This window comes from Sceloporus occidentalis, unplaced genomic scaffold (genome assembly GCF_023333645.1).
Source record: "Sceloporus occidentalis isolate IW3139 unplaced genomic scaffold, rSceOcc1.0.p SCAF_2, whole genome shotgun sequence".
Taxonomy (NCBI): domain Eukaryota; kingdom Metazoa; phylum Chordata; class Lepidosauria; order Squamata; family Phrynosomatidae; genus Sceloporus; species Sceloporus occidentalis.
In genome coordinates, this window is record NW_028316982.1 from 17,983,113 (window position 1) to 18,000,028 (window position 16,916).

The 16,916-nt window shown below is 41.5% G+C and overlaps 1 protein-coding gene across 4 annotated transcripts in view; it reads left to right on the top strand.

The window, feature by feature from the left end:
- Positions 1-16,916, top strand: part of SPATA16 (spermatogenesis associated 16) — a 253,112-nt gene that overhangs the window by 95,576 nt on the left and 140,620 nt on the right. For all 4 annotated transcript variants that reach the window (XM_089507589.1, XM_089507596.1, XM_089507602.1 and 1 more), the window contains exon 4: positions 4,938-5,027. In XM_089507589.1, coding sequence (XP_089363715.1) covers positions 4,938-5,027 — 90 coding nt within the window. The remainder of the gene's footprint in view (positions 1-4,937; positions 5,028-16,916) is intronic.

The window sequence follows — 16,916 nt, forward strand, 5'->3', positions numbered from 1 at the left end:
ATCATAAGGAAACACAAATACACATTCTGCAGCTGCCTTTAAATAAAACAAGAAATAGCCATGCTGTGATATCTTATCATGAAATCCCTACTTCATATGTCCTTTGGCCAATAAGATTAGTAGTTCTCTGCTTTCTGATAATACTTTCCCTATTGGCTTGCTTGCCAGAGGGTCTGTCAATATTTGAAAGGCAACATGCCACTGAATCTCCATTGCCAGTGGGTTTCACAGAACAAGAAAAATATTAGTGCTAGCACTACTGCATCAACGTCGCATTGGTTTTTTTGAAATAAAAAATGCTAATGTTAAAATGTTGAGGACATTTTATAAAATTATTTCTTTAATTATTTTATTTAGTCATTATTTAGTTTAGTACTTAAAACAACTAAAATGGACAGTAACCAATTAAAGTTGCAAGGAACATTGATTGTTATGCAATCAAAAATAACATTACTGGCATTTAAATATGAAAGTGGCAAGTTCTAAAATCATTGTTGAAATGTTTAAAGCACTCTGACCAATTCTGAGTAACAAATTGTTCCCAGACTCCAAGCATCTGTCTGGTTAATGCTGGAAGCAAGATGGATTTTTGATCAGGTCCATTAGGTTTCTTATGTTCTGATGCATGTTTCAGATGGGTCTGGTCTCACAAAGCAGCAACAGTAAAATAATCTGGAGCTGCATCTACACTGCAGAATTAATTCAGTTTGACACCACTTTAACTACCATGGCTCAATGCTATGGAATTCTGAGATATGTAGTTTTATTAGATAATTAGCATTCTCTGACAGAAACCTCTGGGGCCACAACAAACTACAAATCCCAGGATTCCGTAGAATGGAGTCATAACAGTTAAAATGATGTCAAACTGCATTGATTCTACAGTGTGAAAGCAACCTGGGATCCTACAGGGTGCAACGCTCAACAGATTGTTACATGAGCAGTTCTACTCTCTCCATGGTCATACAAGAAAAGGAAGGGGTAGACGCTGGTGGTGGCAAAAGGAGGATGAGAGAGGTGCCCATTATACCTTGAAGGAGGCTGTGGTGAACCTTCTCCTGAAGAGGATTTCCCTGGACCCAGAGGTATGTGATCACTAATATCCCACCTTTGGGGAAAGTGCTTGAATGTGTAATGGCTGGGCAGCTTCAGATGTTCTTGGAGGAAACAGATCATCTGGACCCATTTCAGTCTGGTTTCAAGTCAGGATACCAAGACTGTCCTGGTTGCTCTGACTGAGGATCTACGTCAGGGAAAAGTCAATAGGGAGTGCAACCCTATTGATCCTCCTGAATCTCTCAGTGGCTTTTGACACTATTGATCATGGCGTCTTACTGGACTACCTCTGGTGGAAGGGAGTAGAAGGCACTGTTTTACAGTGGTCCTACTCCTATCTGCAAAGTCAGTTCCAGAGAGTAGCACTTCCACTCCTACTCAGCTCCATGGCCATTATGCTTTGGGGTCAATCATGTCTAATTTCGCAGCTGCTGGGAAAGGTCATTAGGACTTTTGGGGTTAGGTGCCATCAGTATTTTGATGATATTCACCTCTACTTCTCCTTGTAATAAGAGTCACCTGGGGCAGTGGAGGTGTTGGAACAGTGCCTGGATGCTGTAATGGGCTAGATGAATAAATTGAGGTTGAATCCTAATAAGACAGAGGCTCTATGGACTGGTAGTCCTTGAGTATGAGAATTGGGTAGGTTGCCTGCCCTGGATGAGATTGCACTGTCCTTGAAGGTAGTCTGGGAGTACTCCTAGATCCATGATTGGCACTTGAAGCCCAGACAAACTCAGTGGCTCAGAGTCCTTGGGGCTAGCTTTGATTGGGATGCCAGCCACACCTTTTCCTGGGCAGGTATAACTTAGCCATAGTAGCCCATGCACTGGTAACTTGTTGATTAAACTACTGCAATGCACTCTATGTGGCACTACCCTTGAAGACAACTTGGAAACTACAGCTAGTGCAAAATTCAGCAACTACACTGCTTACTGGAATTCCATTCAGATATCATATAATCTCTATTCTGAAGCAATTTCACTGGCTGCCAATATATTTCCATTCAGAATTCAAGGTGCTGGCAATAACATTTAAAGCCCTAAACAACTTGGGAGCCTCAGTAATTGAGGGAGCACCTCTCTATATATCTACAGAGCACCTCTATATATGTCTGCCTTGGAGAATTGAGATCTATTGCATATCCCTCCTCTGTGTCCCATCAGTAGGGGAAATACATTGTGAGAGGACATGAGAGAGGGCCTTTTCTGTGGTGGCACCCCAGTTATGAAATTCCCTTCCCCTGGAGGAATTGATGCCAACACTGGAATCACTTTTGGACCAAGTTAAAACCTGTCTTTTTATTAAAGCCTTCAGGCCAAACTGATTTTATCCAGGCTGCACATGTTTTATGGTTGTTGTTGTTGTTATTATTGTTGTTGTTGTTGTTGTTAACCTTTATTTATAAAGTGCTGTAAATTTACACAGCACTGTACATACAATCTTTTTAATTGGACGGTTCCCTGCCCTCAGGCTTACAATCTAAAAAGACACGACACAAAAGGAGAAGGGAGTGGTGGTGGGGAAGGGGCCTCTCTAGTAGGATAATACATATAAAATACATAGCAATACAGGAAATGATTCAATAAAACAGACAACAAAAGAACATCAAATAGCAGGTGACAGTTATGCAATGCCTGGGAACGCTTCTCTGAACAGGATGGTCTTCAACTCAGTTTTGAAGCTGATTAAAGAAGTGATGGCTCTTGCTCGTGGGGGAAACCATATGTTTTCTTTGTTCTCCATCTTTGTGTTTTTTTGGGGGGAACCAGCTCTGTGCTTGCACGGAGGCAGGCAAAAGTGATGCAAGTGGAGCTAGGACATGAGGTCCAGCTCCTTGCATCCGAGAACTCAACAAGGACTGCAAATCCCATCACTGTGTGAGTAGCTAGGAAATGTATTAGCTAGTGCGTTTAGGTTTTGTTATGTTTATCTAATGGCTTGCCTGAAATGAATACTTTGTAACTATGCTTTCTGTACCTGCAAGGCAAGGAGGCTTTGCATGAATGATATCTTCCTATCCTATTCTATTTCTTTAAAATAAATATCTTTCTTTAAAAGTATCTGCTGTCTCTCTCTGCTCCTGTACATGCGTCTTAGCTCAGTTACTGATTGTTTTAAGTTAGCAAAGAAGGAAACTAGACATCCCTAGCAAGTCTCAGTGTGTGCTTAGGGAAATACAGTTCATTGAAATTCACTGAGTGGTGACAGCGAGATACAGGATCTCAAGGGGTCTCATTCGGTTCAGTAGGGAGTGGAAATGGAGACCAAGGAGATCCTAGAAGGAAAGTTTAAGGGACTCCCTGGGAGTAAGAGCCACGACAGAGGGGCTGTGTGTGCTGCTTGGCTCCAAGGGATCACCACGGTTATTCATGATTGTTTTAATCGGTTATAAATTGTCTATTTTTAAATAATATATTATGAAACAATATACATGTAAATAGATTTAGGCTGTGTGTATGGTATTGCAATTTAAAGGTATAATTTTGATTTTGCTAGTTGTTTATGTCACAACTATTGCCATTACATCCAATGATAGACAGGAATTGCTATTTATGAGTAACATTAGTACAAGAAACATTACTAAGGATTCTGTATGTTGTAGAATGGGAGAAGGTCAATGGCAGGGTGTGTGTGTGACACCATTTTTAATTTTTAATTTAAATTTTTTAAAAAAATAATTGGTCTTTTAAAATTTTCTTTAAAAAACATCACATCTTGCCAAATGTTCACTTTAACCACATGACACAATGTACATGTAAATACATTTAGGCTGTGCATATGATATTGCAGTTTAAAGGTATAATTTTTAATTTTGCTAGTTGTTTATGTCACAACTATTGCTATTACATTCAATGACATACAGTCAGCTCTTCTTATCCACAGATTTTTTATCCATGGTGTAGTATGAGAGAAGGTCAATTGGGGGGGAGGGGTGACCCCGTGAGTTATAACACTGGATGGCACCAGCCCTAGTGGCTTGACCATATGTGTCCCAGCTTTCATCTGTGAAATGTTATAGAGTATGCTCTATCACTGCACTGGGCAATGTAGGATCTTGGTTATAAAATGTAGACACATTTAGTCATATATCTAATCTGGCCTTTAATGAGAAACCTCTAACTAGCTTTAAAGAAACTTTTGCATCCCACCCCAACGCTGGAGGCTTGAAAGATATTCCCATATAAAATAATCATTGCAAATGTACATCAGAACCTTTAAAAAAAGTCAAGAGTTCTTTGCTGAAAGTTGCACCTCTGCCTCAGTTTAAAAGGAGCTCTGAGTGTAAAGTGTTTTAAATGGATTTAAAACAGGTGGAGAGCCTTCTTGTTGTGATATAAGGGGTGTTGATGAATTTTCTCCACCCCCTTCATATATTCCCATCCCAGCTGGAGTAGCTTGGTTTCAGCAATACTTTTAGTCTCGGCTTTGTGTTGTTATGTTGTCTGCATAATATATGCTTATTATCCCAACCTGTGAATGCAGATGACAGATAACAAAAGGCATTATTACAGTAAGGCCTAACGTCTTGCTGGTTTTTATATTCTTGCTAAACGCAGTAGAACATATGCTCACAAGGATTTTAACTGCTGCTTCCCTAATAGGCAAAGCTATGAATGAAATTACATTTATGACACAGCTGTAATAGACATTTTAATAATGCCTGTTCGTCCATCTCAGCTGTCAACAGAGTAGATGTGATCATTCATTGTTGGGGATTGAGAGAAATGCAATCAGCTTAGCATTGGTAGGAGGAATGTTTGTGCACACAGTGTGTATGTGTGTATACAGTGTTATCCAGATTTTGCTCTTAAATGATCTTTCAACAATATGCCACTGAAGGGTTTTGACTTGCATATTTATTTCCTTTTTTCTCCAAGGAGCATTATTCTGAACCCTGCCTATTTCCGTAACCACCTTCGTCAAGCCGCTGTTTTCCGGTGCTTAGAGAGATATTCTGAAGCCGCTAGGTAAGTATGAGCCTTCTTTATCCATACAACACTGTTTCTTCATTTTATCAGATGTCCCCTGGAAAAGCTAAGGATGGTGATTGAAGTGACTGGCTTGTTTTAGAATCAGTAAGTCATCACCATTCCTCCACCCTCATTGCAACACCTGCCATTTCCCACTTTATTCATTTCTCTCAATGAATAAACAGGCACTTCATCACTAATCTCCCACAGCACGGCAAATAATAACAGCAGTAGACACAGGAAATGTTTAATTAACACTACAAAGGACTTTTGTTGATATGCGTGAGCTTAACAATAGGCCAATGCTGATGGAACTCAGTATGCGATTCAATGGCAGTTTGTGGCTTCCATGTCATTTGGATAGTGAATTTTTAAAAACCTTTAACTATTTGCAGAAAAAAATGTTCTCAGTGACAGACATTATCTAATATTATTATGAAATGTTATGGAATATGAAGCACATGGACCAAGAAGATTTAAAAAATGGCAAAAAAGAAGGCAGGGAGAAGATGTCATCAAGAGATGATGAAAATAAACATGGCTGTTGGGGAAAGGATGCTAGACTATATTGAGTCCATAAGGATGCTAGTGTAGATGAGCTCGTCTTAATTTCTGCATAATCTTAGAATTGCTGAAGCTCAGCTAAACTGTGGGAGACAGAATAGAATCCCATGGCACTGTTTTACCAATGTCAACTAATGGAAATTTTGCAGAGGAGTTTCTAAATTGGGTTTGTTTGGATAGTGGGAGATGGATGAAGTATTAGGAGAGGGTCTGACAGAAAGGCTAATGATTTTTTTTTCCAAATGAGATAGAGTCCCGGGAAAGCTTCTGAAGAAACTGCAGTGAGGAGTTATGCTAGAATTATAGGAGGAATAACATGCCCATAAAGAGGGAATGTTAAGGTTAATGTGATGGCTGTAAATCTTTAATGAACCAACACTGGTGTCCAGAAATATCTGCCTTTGAAATTAAGAGTCAAGGTCTATTCTTAGATATACAAGTGGAGATGCTCATAAATTTACCGATGGATTCTTTTGTGTGCAACACCTTCCCTTTGTCTGTTTTTTCTTCCTTCTCTCACACTCCCCTACTCATACAATATTCATATCCACATCCACCATGAATGTACTCTTGCACACACATACTCGGCCAACATTTTAACAGTGCTACTTCTTGCTTTCTCTGTTGAAATATTCCTACCTCCAATATAAAATAGTTTCTTCTGTCCTAGGGCCATGCATTGGCAGTGTTAGACTTTCTGAATAGCTAAAATGTTCATAGACATCTATTTCTTGCCAACTGAGGACAGCAATGCAAGGGAAAGGGGCTGTATCTTGCTGGAAGGGGAGGCAAACCCTGGGAATTCCCTGTAGAACACTGAAATGTGTATGTATGCATACAGGCATGCTAACACTTTCCTGAATCTTTTCAAAAGGGCCACTAGGGCTAAAGCAAGAGTGGACAAAAGTGGTAGACTGTAGGACAATATTGGCTGACTAGAAAATCTGAGAGGGGCACACACCACACCACACCTCCATTGCAAAAAGAAAACCCTTTTTTTGCCCCCAAATGTCCTCTAGAGCAGGGGTTCCCAACCTGGGGGTCGTGACCCCTTTGGGGGTCGTGCGACCCTTTCTGGGGGGTCACCAGGTTGGGAATTCCCCCCTGCCTCCCCCTCCCCTTCTCCCCACGGGTGCCTGTGCTGGAGCAGGCATCGCGCGGGGAGAAGGGGAAGGGGGCGGGGCTCCCTCCTTTATTATTATTATTATTAACCTTTATTTATAAAGCGCTGTAAATTTACACAGCGCTGTACGTACAATCCTTTTAATTGGATGGTTCCCTGCCCTCAGGCTTACAATCTAAAAAGACACTGCGAGTGCCCGCGCTGGTACAGGCACGCAAAAGGAGGAAGGGAATGGAGGAGGGGCCTCCTCCTCCTCTCCCTGCCTTGCCGCGGGTGCAAGCACCCACAGGGAGGAAGGGAATGGAGGAGGGGATGCCGCCTCTTCCTCTCCCTGCCTTCCCACGGGTGCAAGCATCCATGGGGAAGGAAGGGAATGGAGGACGGGCCACCTCCTGCTCTCCCTGCCTTCCCCCAGGTGCAGGCACCCAATGGGGGTCGCGGCCCAACAAAGGTTGGGAACCACTGCTCTAGAGCCTGGAGGGGTATTTTTGTAGACCACACCCTGACCATTTGAGACCCAGGAGAGGTCTTCTTAAAACAAAAAGCAGTTTAAAAGTTTTAAAGAGGTATTTTCTGGGCCTAAAATGGCCCAGGGAGATGCCAAATCATGAGTATTTGGGAACCAAATTGTTTTTGAAAAATATTGTGGCCTGAACCGTTGTGAGCTGAGGGCCAAAAAGACAGACATGGAAGGCACACGAGGTCCATGGTCTGCACATTGCCCATCCCTGGGCTGGAGAACACTTGCCCCTTCTTTTAAAAAAAAAAAAGACAGTTGAGAGTAAAAGCAAAGCTGTGAAATTACTTGTTGAAATGGTTAGATAACATGAGTAACTGAACAACGCCTGGCAGTATGTGGAGAGAGAGAAAGAGAGAGAGAGAGAAAAAACCCTTCTAGGGTGTTAATTTGATTTTGTTCTGAAGGTCCCTAACAGAAGACCAAGTGTGTTGTGTCAAATAGATGAAACATGTCATAGCATAAACCTTCAAGCAGCATCCATAATATGGAGTAGAACTATTGCCCTTTAGAAATGTGTTTATATTGTGAACCTTAAGAAGTTTATGGAGAAGCTCAAACATAATCAGTGGTTGACTCTGAAGTCTTCATCCTATCATTCATTGACATGGTCCTGTCTATTGCTGCTTTCCATTTTAGCTTCCAATGCAGTTAGAAATGCTGCAAACATAGATTTTGTTTCTTTGCAGAGCATGGAATGGTTTCTATTGGACCACAGTTTCTCTTATCCTCCAGCTAATATGGCCAGTGGCGAAGTTAGCTTGGGATTGTGGGTCCAAAAAGGTAACTTTCCCAAGATCTGGACCCTTGTGTTTTCTAAGCCCTGATTGTGAAGTTTGCTGAGCCTTCTTTTAAGTCATCATTAGAGACAGACTGCTGTACAACCTTGATATAAACCTGAAAAGTAATGCTTAAGTCTTTATTTTTGGTGACATTCTTTCCCATCATGCCATCCAATGGATGTTTGATCAAGAAGGGCTTTCAATAATATGCAGAATGAATTCTTCACATAATCATTTGTTGACCATGGTCAAAGATGGGTTTTAAAAGAGTTAGACAAATTCCTGTGGGGACAGAATTTTGAGTAGCTAATAGCTTTGACATCTACAAAGGAAACTTCCATATTCAGAGTCAGTGTACCTACACATGAGCAGACATTAAGGACAAACAACATGAAACAGCTATCATCATCTTGTCTGGCTCAAGAGCTTTCACTGGTTGATATATCTAGCTCCTACTAGAGGAAGAATAATAGGCTAGATAGAACTTTGGTCTTGATCTTGGAAAGCTGTTCTTACAGCCTTTAAAATGAGATCCAAAGCAATGACCCAGGAGAAACACAGAGTGCAAACAGATAATTTATAAAAACATCAGCAACAAGGTTTCACACTTGTGGCCCCTGTCTAAAAACCAGAAGCCTTTTGGTTTTGTTTAGGAATGTTTTTGAAATATGATACTGTCATCTTTCTACTGATCAGAAAAAAATGTACACTCTGTGGATTAACTATATCATTTATATTGTGTATGGAAAGTTTTATGGTTGCTCTTTTTGTTATCAGACAGAACCCCTGAAATTAGACAGAAGGAAGGCATAACATTTTTAGAGCAGCAAGATCATTCTGGAAGTACTTTGAACTGCATTGAAATGAGTTGTGCCTGCTCCTCTATAGGATTGAGCTCTAACCAGAAAAAGAAAGGGAAAAGAAAAGAAATCATCAAATTTACACCAGAACTGATTGGCTTGGATACATGCAGTCATCAAGAAGCATCCCATACATTCCCAGGAGTGAATTTAAAATTAAAGAATGCTTTCTTTTTAATAATGCAATTAATGCATGGATGAACTGTCAAGCATTCATGTGTTTCATGATACTTTTTTTAAAAAAAATGGTAACTGACATTCAGCACTGGGCTTAAGTCTCTCTTGAGAGTGTGCATATCTGTTATTTCAGCTACAATGAAGCATATACTGTTAAAGGAGATTTGCCCCTTTGTTCTTTGCATTAACATCTATGTCTGAAAATTAATTCCTTGCCTTCTCAAAACCATCTCTAATGGTGTGTCTACACTACAGAGGTGCAGCTATCTCACACCCTTTTAACAGTCACAGCTTCATTGTACAGATTTATATTTTGCTGAGGGATTTAGAATTCTCTGCAAAAGAAACAATTTGAAGTACCTCAAAAAAAATACAAATCCCAAAATTCTGTAGGTTGGAGTCCTAAGAGAAAAGGTAGACAATAACTCTATAGCATAGGTAAGTTCTAAAGCTGGCATCTTGGTGATTAGTCCCAAGTAGAGTAGACCCATTCAGTCATTTAATGGTGAGGCAACCCACAGGTAAAGTCCATTGTTTCAATGGGTCTCCTCTAATCAGGACCAACAATAGGATTTAAGTGGATTAAGTGCATTTTATGAACAGAGCCAGGCAGCGTTCTCTAGAAACTGCATCCCACAATTTTTGCATTAGGTATGTGAAAAAAAATCACAATCTCACTTTGACTGGGTTGCTCTGAATCCTACCTGTGTTTTATTTCCATCCTTGTTGTATACCAGCTGTGAGATTTGGGGGAGAGGGGAAAATTTATGTGTATTTTGAGCGTGATTTAATGATTTGAGCATTGGACTAGGACCAATACCCCTTCCTTTTGGTCCACGTGGGAACCAATGATACTGCAAGACACAGCCTTCAGGACATCAAAAGGGATTATGAGGCACTTGGGAGGAAGCTGAAAGGAATGGATGTACAGGTTGTCATCTCGTCTCTTCTGCCAGTCGAAGGGCACGGTCCAGAAAGGGAGAGGAAAATAGTTGATGTGAACAACTGGCTCCGCAGATGGTGCCGCCGAGAACGATTTGGATTCTTTGATCATGGGCTGCGGTTCCATGAGGAGGGACTACTTGCAACGGATGGGTTGCATCTCACACCAGTTGGAAGAAATGTTTTTGCCAACAGTCTCAAGAACTTGATCAGGAGGGCTTTAAACTAAGTTCCGTGGGGAAGGGAGACAATATTAAGGAAGGTGAAAGGGCTGGAGAAAATAGTCAAACAGACATAGAGGAAACAAGAAAAAAAGTGCAAGGACCCAACAGTGGGAGGCAAAAAAACTTGCACAAGCAGCAAGTAAATGGGACCCGTGGTCTGCGATGTCTCTACACTAATGCACAGAGCATGGGAAATAAGCAAGATGAACTCGAACTCCTAGTACAACAAAGCAAATATGATATAATAGGCATCACCGAAACCTGGTGGGATGAGTCTCATGATTGGAATGTGGAAATAGAGGGGTATAACCTTTTAAGGAGAAATAGACCAAACAGGAAAGGAGGAGGAATAGCACTATATGTCAGAGACATCTACACCAGTGAAGAGATCCAGGACATCAATACTGACAGTAGTGGGGATAGGATTGGGGACACCTGACTGAATGAAACTATGTGTGAAAGGGATCTGGGAGTCCAAGTAGACCACAAGTTGAACAAGAGTGAACAGTGTGATGCGGCAGCTAAAAAGGCCAATGCAATTTTAGGCTGCATCAATAGAAGTATAGTGTCTAGATCAAGAGAAGTAATAGTGCCACTGTGTTCTGCTTTGGTCAGGCCCCACCTGGAATATTCTGTCCAGTTCTGGGCGCCACAATTCAGAAAGGACATTGAGAAACTGGAGCGTATCCAAAGGAGGGCGACTAAAATGGTGAAAGGTCTGGAAACCATGCCCTATGAGGAACGACTTAGGGAGCTGGGGATCTTTGGCCTGGAGAAAAGGTTAAGAGGTGATATGATAGCCCTGTTTAAATATATGAAAGGATGTCATGTTGAGGAGGAAGCAAGCTTATTTTCTGTTGCTCCAGAGAACAGGACCCGGAACAATGGATGGAAGCTACAGGAAAAGAGATTCCACCTCAACATTAGGAGGAACTTCCTGACAGTAAGGGCTGTTCGACAGTGGAAAGCACTCCCTCAGAGGGTGATAGAGTCTCCTTCCTTGGAGGTCTTTAAACAGAGGCTGGATGTCCATCTGTCGGGGATGCTTTGATTTGGATTTCCTGCATGGCAGGGGGTTGGACTGAATGGCCCTAGTGGTCTCTTCCAACTCTACGATTCTATGATTCTATGACACTTGGAAGGCAAGATTCAAATTCCAGCTTGGCCATGGAAACTCACTGGGTACCTTTGGCAAATCACATACTCTCAGCCTCAGGCAATAGCAAATCTGCTCTGAAGAAATTAAAAAAAAAAAAAACCTCTATGATAGGCTCACCTTGGGGTCTTCATAAGCTGGAGACAACATGAAGGCACACAACAACAACAACAAACATAAAGTATGTAAATTTTTATGCCAGTCAGTCAAACTTTACCAGGCATAGAAAAACAATATGAATTTACAATAAAACTTCAAGATCGTTATTAAAATTTGTTGCCTCTACCAGAAAATTGGCCATTAACCTGGTAATATGTGGGTTCCTATGTGGGTAGTATGTGGAATCTACCAAATGTTTATGCATTTTTCCTACTATATGCATTTTTCCCATTCTCTTGTCTTCTATAAGAGTTGTCTCTACTTTTTTGTTTCCTTAAGATTTGTTGTGGCTAATGGCAGTACTGATAGTCAGCTACATGCCATGAGAAGGACCTGTGAGTCAAATACTGCATCGTGTGTTTGGCTGGCAACAAAAAGCTTTATTATGTCGTACAGAAATGAACAAGTGACCTATCTGCACGAAAATGTGGTAAATTGTTCTCTTGACTAAAGTGGGTAACTGGCAGCAGTTGGGTCTGGTACCAGTAAGGCAGAGAATTCAGAATGCTTTAAGAAAATAAGGTTAAGTCTGGAGGAATCTTCACTAGAAGCTGGTTGCCTATGTATCAGTGGGATGGTAAATCAACTTTGGATTTTAGTCCAGCCTTTAAAAAAATTATCCAGGATACTGAATCTATTGGAGGTTAGTATTCAGAACCTTGGATAGCTCCTTTAAAGACATGAGATTTAACAACTATCCCTGGCTAATGATGGGTGGTCTTTTTCCTAAAAAGCCCCCAATAACACAGAATATAAATCTGAACTATAACAATTTTTTTAAAAAAATAAATAGCTGAAATGTTTTCACAGTTAATTGTATAAACTGTAATACTACCACACCGTTATAGAAACTTTGCCATCAAATCATGATTTGCCATGGTATCAAAATGCAACAAACCATAGTTTGGTCAAACTGTGCATATTACTCTTTTATGTTGCTCTCAGTCATAAGTATATCGGTGACACAAAATGAACATATGTCAGTCCAACGAATCACTATCCATTCTATGGAAATTTCCAGTACATTATTAAAATCCAGTCACAATTCCCCATGTAAGTGCATTTTCCTCTTCAGGACTTTTTTTGGTGCTATCCACTTATAACAGTTTAGCAGTCTCTGTATAGAGGCTTAGCAGTTTTCTCCCACTCTAATTTGGAAAGCATTTTAAAAACCACTGAAAGCTATAGATATTTTGCATTTTCCTACCCTGCAGAAAAATTAAGAATACAAGTTTAGTTAGAGCATAGTCAAAAAGTCCAGCTAGACTTCAGGATTAAATTGAAGAATTAAGAAACTTGACCAGGAAATGACAGCAGTTATCCTCCATTTGTCTTCACATGACAATGGAGCTGGAAGGAGTTTCACCCCACACATTTATACTTTAAACAGTCTAATTCAGTAAGACTATATTTCTCTCAGCTGTATAAATGGAGCAGTCTTGGATCAATGGAACCTGCCAAGATATCACAGCTATAATATCCTGTAGAAAAGTCAGAGCAGACACCTCTCTCCCTATGCGTCTGCTTTCTCTCCAGCTCAAGGAATCATTTTTATTGCTAACGGTGTGTTCCACCTCAGAGTATACGATGTCAAGCATTCCTGTCATTTGCCAAGGGTCCATCAAATTGTATTTACAGGCCTCCTTAGGGCAGAATTAGGTGTTAGTTTGGCCAGCACATTTTCCCAGCCTTGTGCATACTGAGATAACAGAATGGAGGGTTGGTAAGAGTGACATGGAAGGGAGGATCAGCAAGCAAGAGGAAGGATGCTTAACCCATGGCTAGCCCTACCATTAGGCAGAGTGGGGTGACTGCCTCAAGCATATTTTGGCTGTCATGAAAAAACAACAAATTGTTAGCTATTTATTTTCTTGTTGTAGCATTTTTTTAAAAAATCCAAGGATGAAAAAAGGCACTTGGGGTATATCTTGGCTGTGCATCTATGTGTGGGTGAGTGGGGAGAATAATTTGCTGCTCTGCTTCAAGTGGCAAAATGTCATAGGATGCTGCCACACTGCAGAATTAATACAGTTTGACACTGCTTTCACTGTCATGGCTCCATTCTATGGAATCCTGGGATTTATAGTTTGTTGCTCTCTGACTGAGAAGGCTACATATCTCATAAAACTACAAATCCCAAAATTCTATAGCATTGGGCCATGAAGGTTAAAACTGTGTCAAACTGTATTAATTCTGCAGTGCAGGTGCAGTTTTAGTCTCACCCTCTTGACTTAGGCCCTCTAGATTTTCTGATGCCCTTTGCCCCTCAATTTCAGAGCCTGGCTGAGGATGGAGGGGTTGAATTTAACATCTGAAGAGAACTGTTGAATGAGAGAAGGCTAAATGCACCCTGATGGCCCTTCATTCTCCTTTGCAAATTGGTTGATTTATTTCTTTAATTTATATCCAATCTTTCTCACAATATTGGAACCAAGCAGGGACATAGCCAAGGGGGGGGGGGTTCTTGGGGTCCGGACCCCCCCTCCATTAGAAAAATGAATGGTGTGTGCTGCTGCACCGCCGTACCCAAACCCTATTATAATGTTGGCACTTTGTCTGGACCCCCCCCCCCTTTCCTAAAATCCTAGCTACGTCCCTGAACCAAGGCAGCTTACCAGGTAGGTTAAAACTCAGTACAACCAAACCAATAAATAGGAAATCCTATTAAACATTATTTTTTAAAAAACTTAAAACTGAATAAGAATAAAAGTCCAACACATCTTATTAAAATACCCTTCAGCACAGACCAATTAAAAGTTGAAGATCTGTCTGAACAAAAAGTTGTTTGTCAGCCAGCTGACTGAGTAAGTACAGGAGGGAAACACAATTCAGCAGAAGGAACACCCACTCTAGAGCAATTTTCCTCCTCCATTCAAGCTGTCACAACCTACCGTAGATTTAGAGTGTAGAGATTTTGCTTGGAGGCCCCAAGATGGAGCCTTGGGCCCTGAGGCTCCTGGTAAAAGTTGGAGACCAAACCAGGACTGGCTTAAACTTGGTATAGGTCCATATTTGTCTTCTTATTGATTAATAGGTTCTACCTTTTCCCAGCAATGGTGTCACAATGGTGCAGGGAGTGCAGACCACACTGTGGGGTGACACCCAGTTGAGTCCTCCTCAACATTAGGAAGAACTTCCTGACAGTAAGGGCTGTTCGACAGTGGAACACACTCCCTCAGAGTGTAGTGGAATCTCCCTCATTGGAGGTCTTTAAACAGAGGCTGGATGGCCATCTGTCGGGGATGCTTTGATTTGGATTTCCTGCATGGCAGGAGGTTGGACGGGATGGCCCTTGCAGTCTCTTCCAACTCTGTTATTCTATGATTCTATGATTCTGTGAATCCTGCTGCAGGATAAGAAGGGGCTAGTGTGCCCCTTCTGGCTTTACCATGCTAGTGGTGGCCTCCTTAGGAGAAGACCACCACAGAAGCAAATGAAAAAAGGTGAATGTGCCTCTCCAAGCTTCACTGTGGCAGCAGATGACTCCTGAGGAGGAGACAACCACTGCAGTGAAGGAGGAGGAGGCTGCTGTAGCAGCAGACATTAACAAGCATCCCCTCCTGGCTTTACTGATGCAGTAGCTTCCTCCTGAGGAGGAAGCCACCACCATAGCAAAGGAGAAGGGTAAGCACATCTTTTTGGCAACCACCTCTCTGACACCCTCCACCACTGCACAGGGTGACACCAAGGGTGCAGATGCCACTTTTTCCCAATCAATCTATTGAAAAGATTTTGCATTAATCTTGTATCATGTTTCATGTATTTCCTTCCTGAGTGGAGGAGGCTCAGAGAAGAAAAGGACAAAACAGTGATGTCCACCTGATCGGAAGGGAAGGGAAGGGAAAGAAATGCTATTTTATGGTGGTATAGAGCTAAAAAGACATCATAGAATCAAAGAGTTGGAAGAGACCCCATCGTCCAATACCTTGCCAGTCTATGTGGCTGTGAGCTTCACTGTTCCTTGACTGAATCTGCACTGCAGATATAATCCAGTTTGACAAAGCTTTCACTGCCTTGCCTCAATACTATGGAATTCTGAGTTTAGTACTTTTGTGAGACATTTATCCTCCTCTGTCAGAGAGATCTGATGCCACACTACAATTCCCAGAATTCCACACAATTGAGCCATGCGGGTTATGATCGTATCAATCTGGATTATTTCTGCAGCGTGAATGCTGCCTTAGGGAGTCATGCAAAAAGCAGCCCACTAAAAATTAGAGTGCAAAAAACTGCCATTGACATTCATCTGGATCTGATGAGAAACTCACAGGGGTGTCTTCGTTAATTAATCTAGCATCAGCATATGATGCAAGTTGACATCTGGCAAAACACTATTTCTATGGTAGAATCATAGAATCAGAGAATTGTAGAGTTGGAAGAGATCACAAGGGCCATCCTCAATCAAAGCACCCCAGACAGGAGGTCATCCAGCCTCTGTTTAAAGACCTCCAAAGGAAGGAGACCCCACCACACACCGAGGAAGTGTGTTCCACTGTTGAAAAGGTCTTACTGTCAGACGTTCCTCCTAATCCTGAGGTGGAATCTCTGTTCCTGAAGCTTGCATCTATTGTTCTATGATAGCCCTATTTAAATATTTGAAGGGATGTCATACTGAGGAGGGAGCAAGCTTGTTTTCTGCTGCTCCAGAGACTAGAACACGGAACAATGGATGCAAGCTCCAGGAAAAGAGATTCCACCTCAACATTAGGAGGAACTTCCTGACAGTGAGGGCTGTTCGACAGTGGAACAAACTCCCTCGGATTGTAGTGGAGTCTCCTTCCTTAGAAGTCTTCAAACAGAGGCTAGATGGCCATCTGTCGGGGATGCTTTGATTGTGATTTCCTGCATGGCAGGGGGTTGGACTGGATGGCCCTTATGGTCTCTTCCAACTCTGTGATTCTATGATTCTAGTCTCTGGAGCAGCACAAAACAAGCTTGCTCCATCCTCAATGTGACACCCCTTCAAATACTTAAAGAGGGCTATATCTCATCATCATCATCATCATCATCATCATCATCATCATCATCATCATCATATTGCCTCTTAACTGTCTCTTCTCCAGGCTAAACAAACCCATCTCCCTAAGTCTTTCCTCATAAGGCATGGTTTCCAAACCCTTCACCATTTTAGCCTCCCTCCTTTGGACACATTCCAGTTTCTAGATGTCCTTTTTGAATTGTGGTGCCCAGAACTGGACACAGTATTCCAAGTAAGGCCTGATCAAAGCAGAATACAGTGGCACTATTACTTCTCTTGATCTAGACACTATACTTCTATTGATGCAGCCTAGAATCGCATTAGCCTTTTTAGCTTCCGCATCACACTGTTGACTCATGTTCAACTTGTGGTCTATTAGGACTCCTAGATCCTTTTCCCATGTA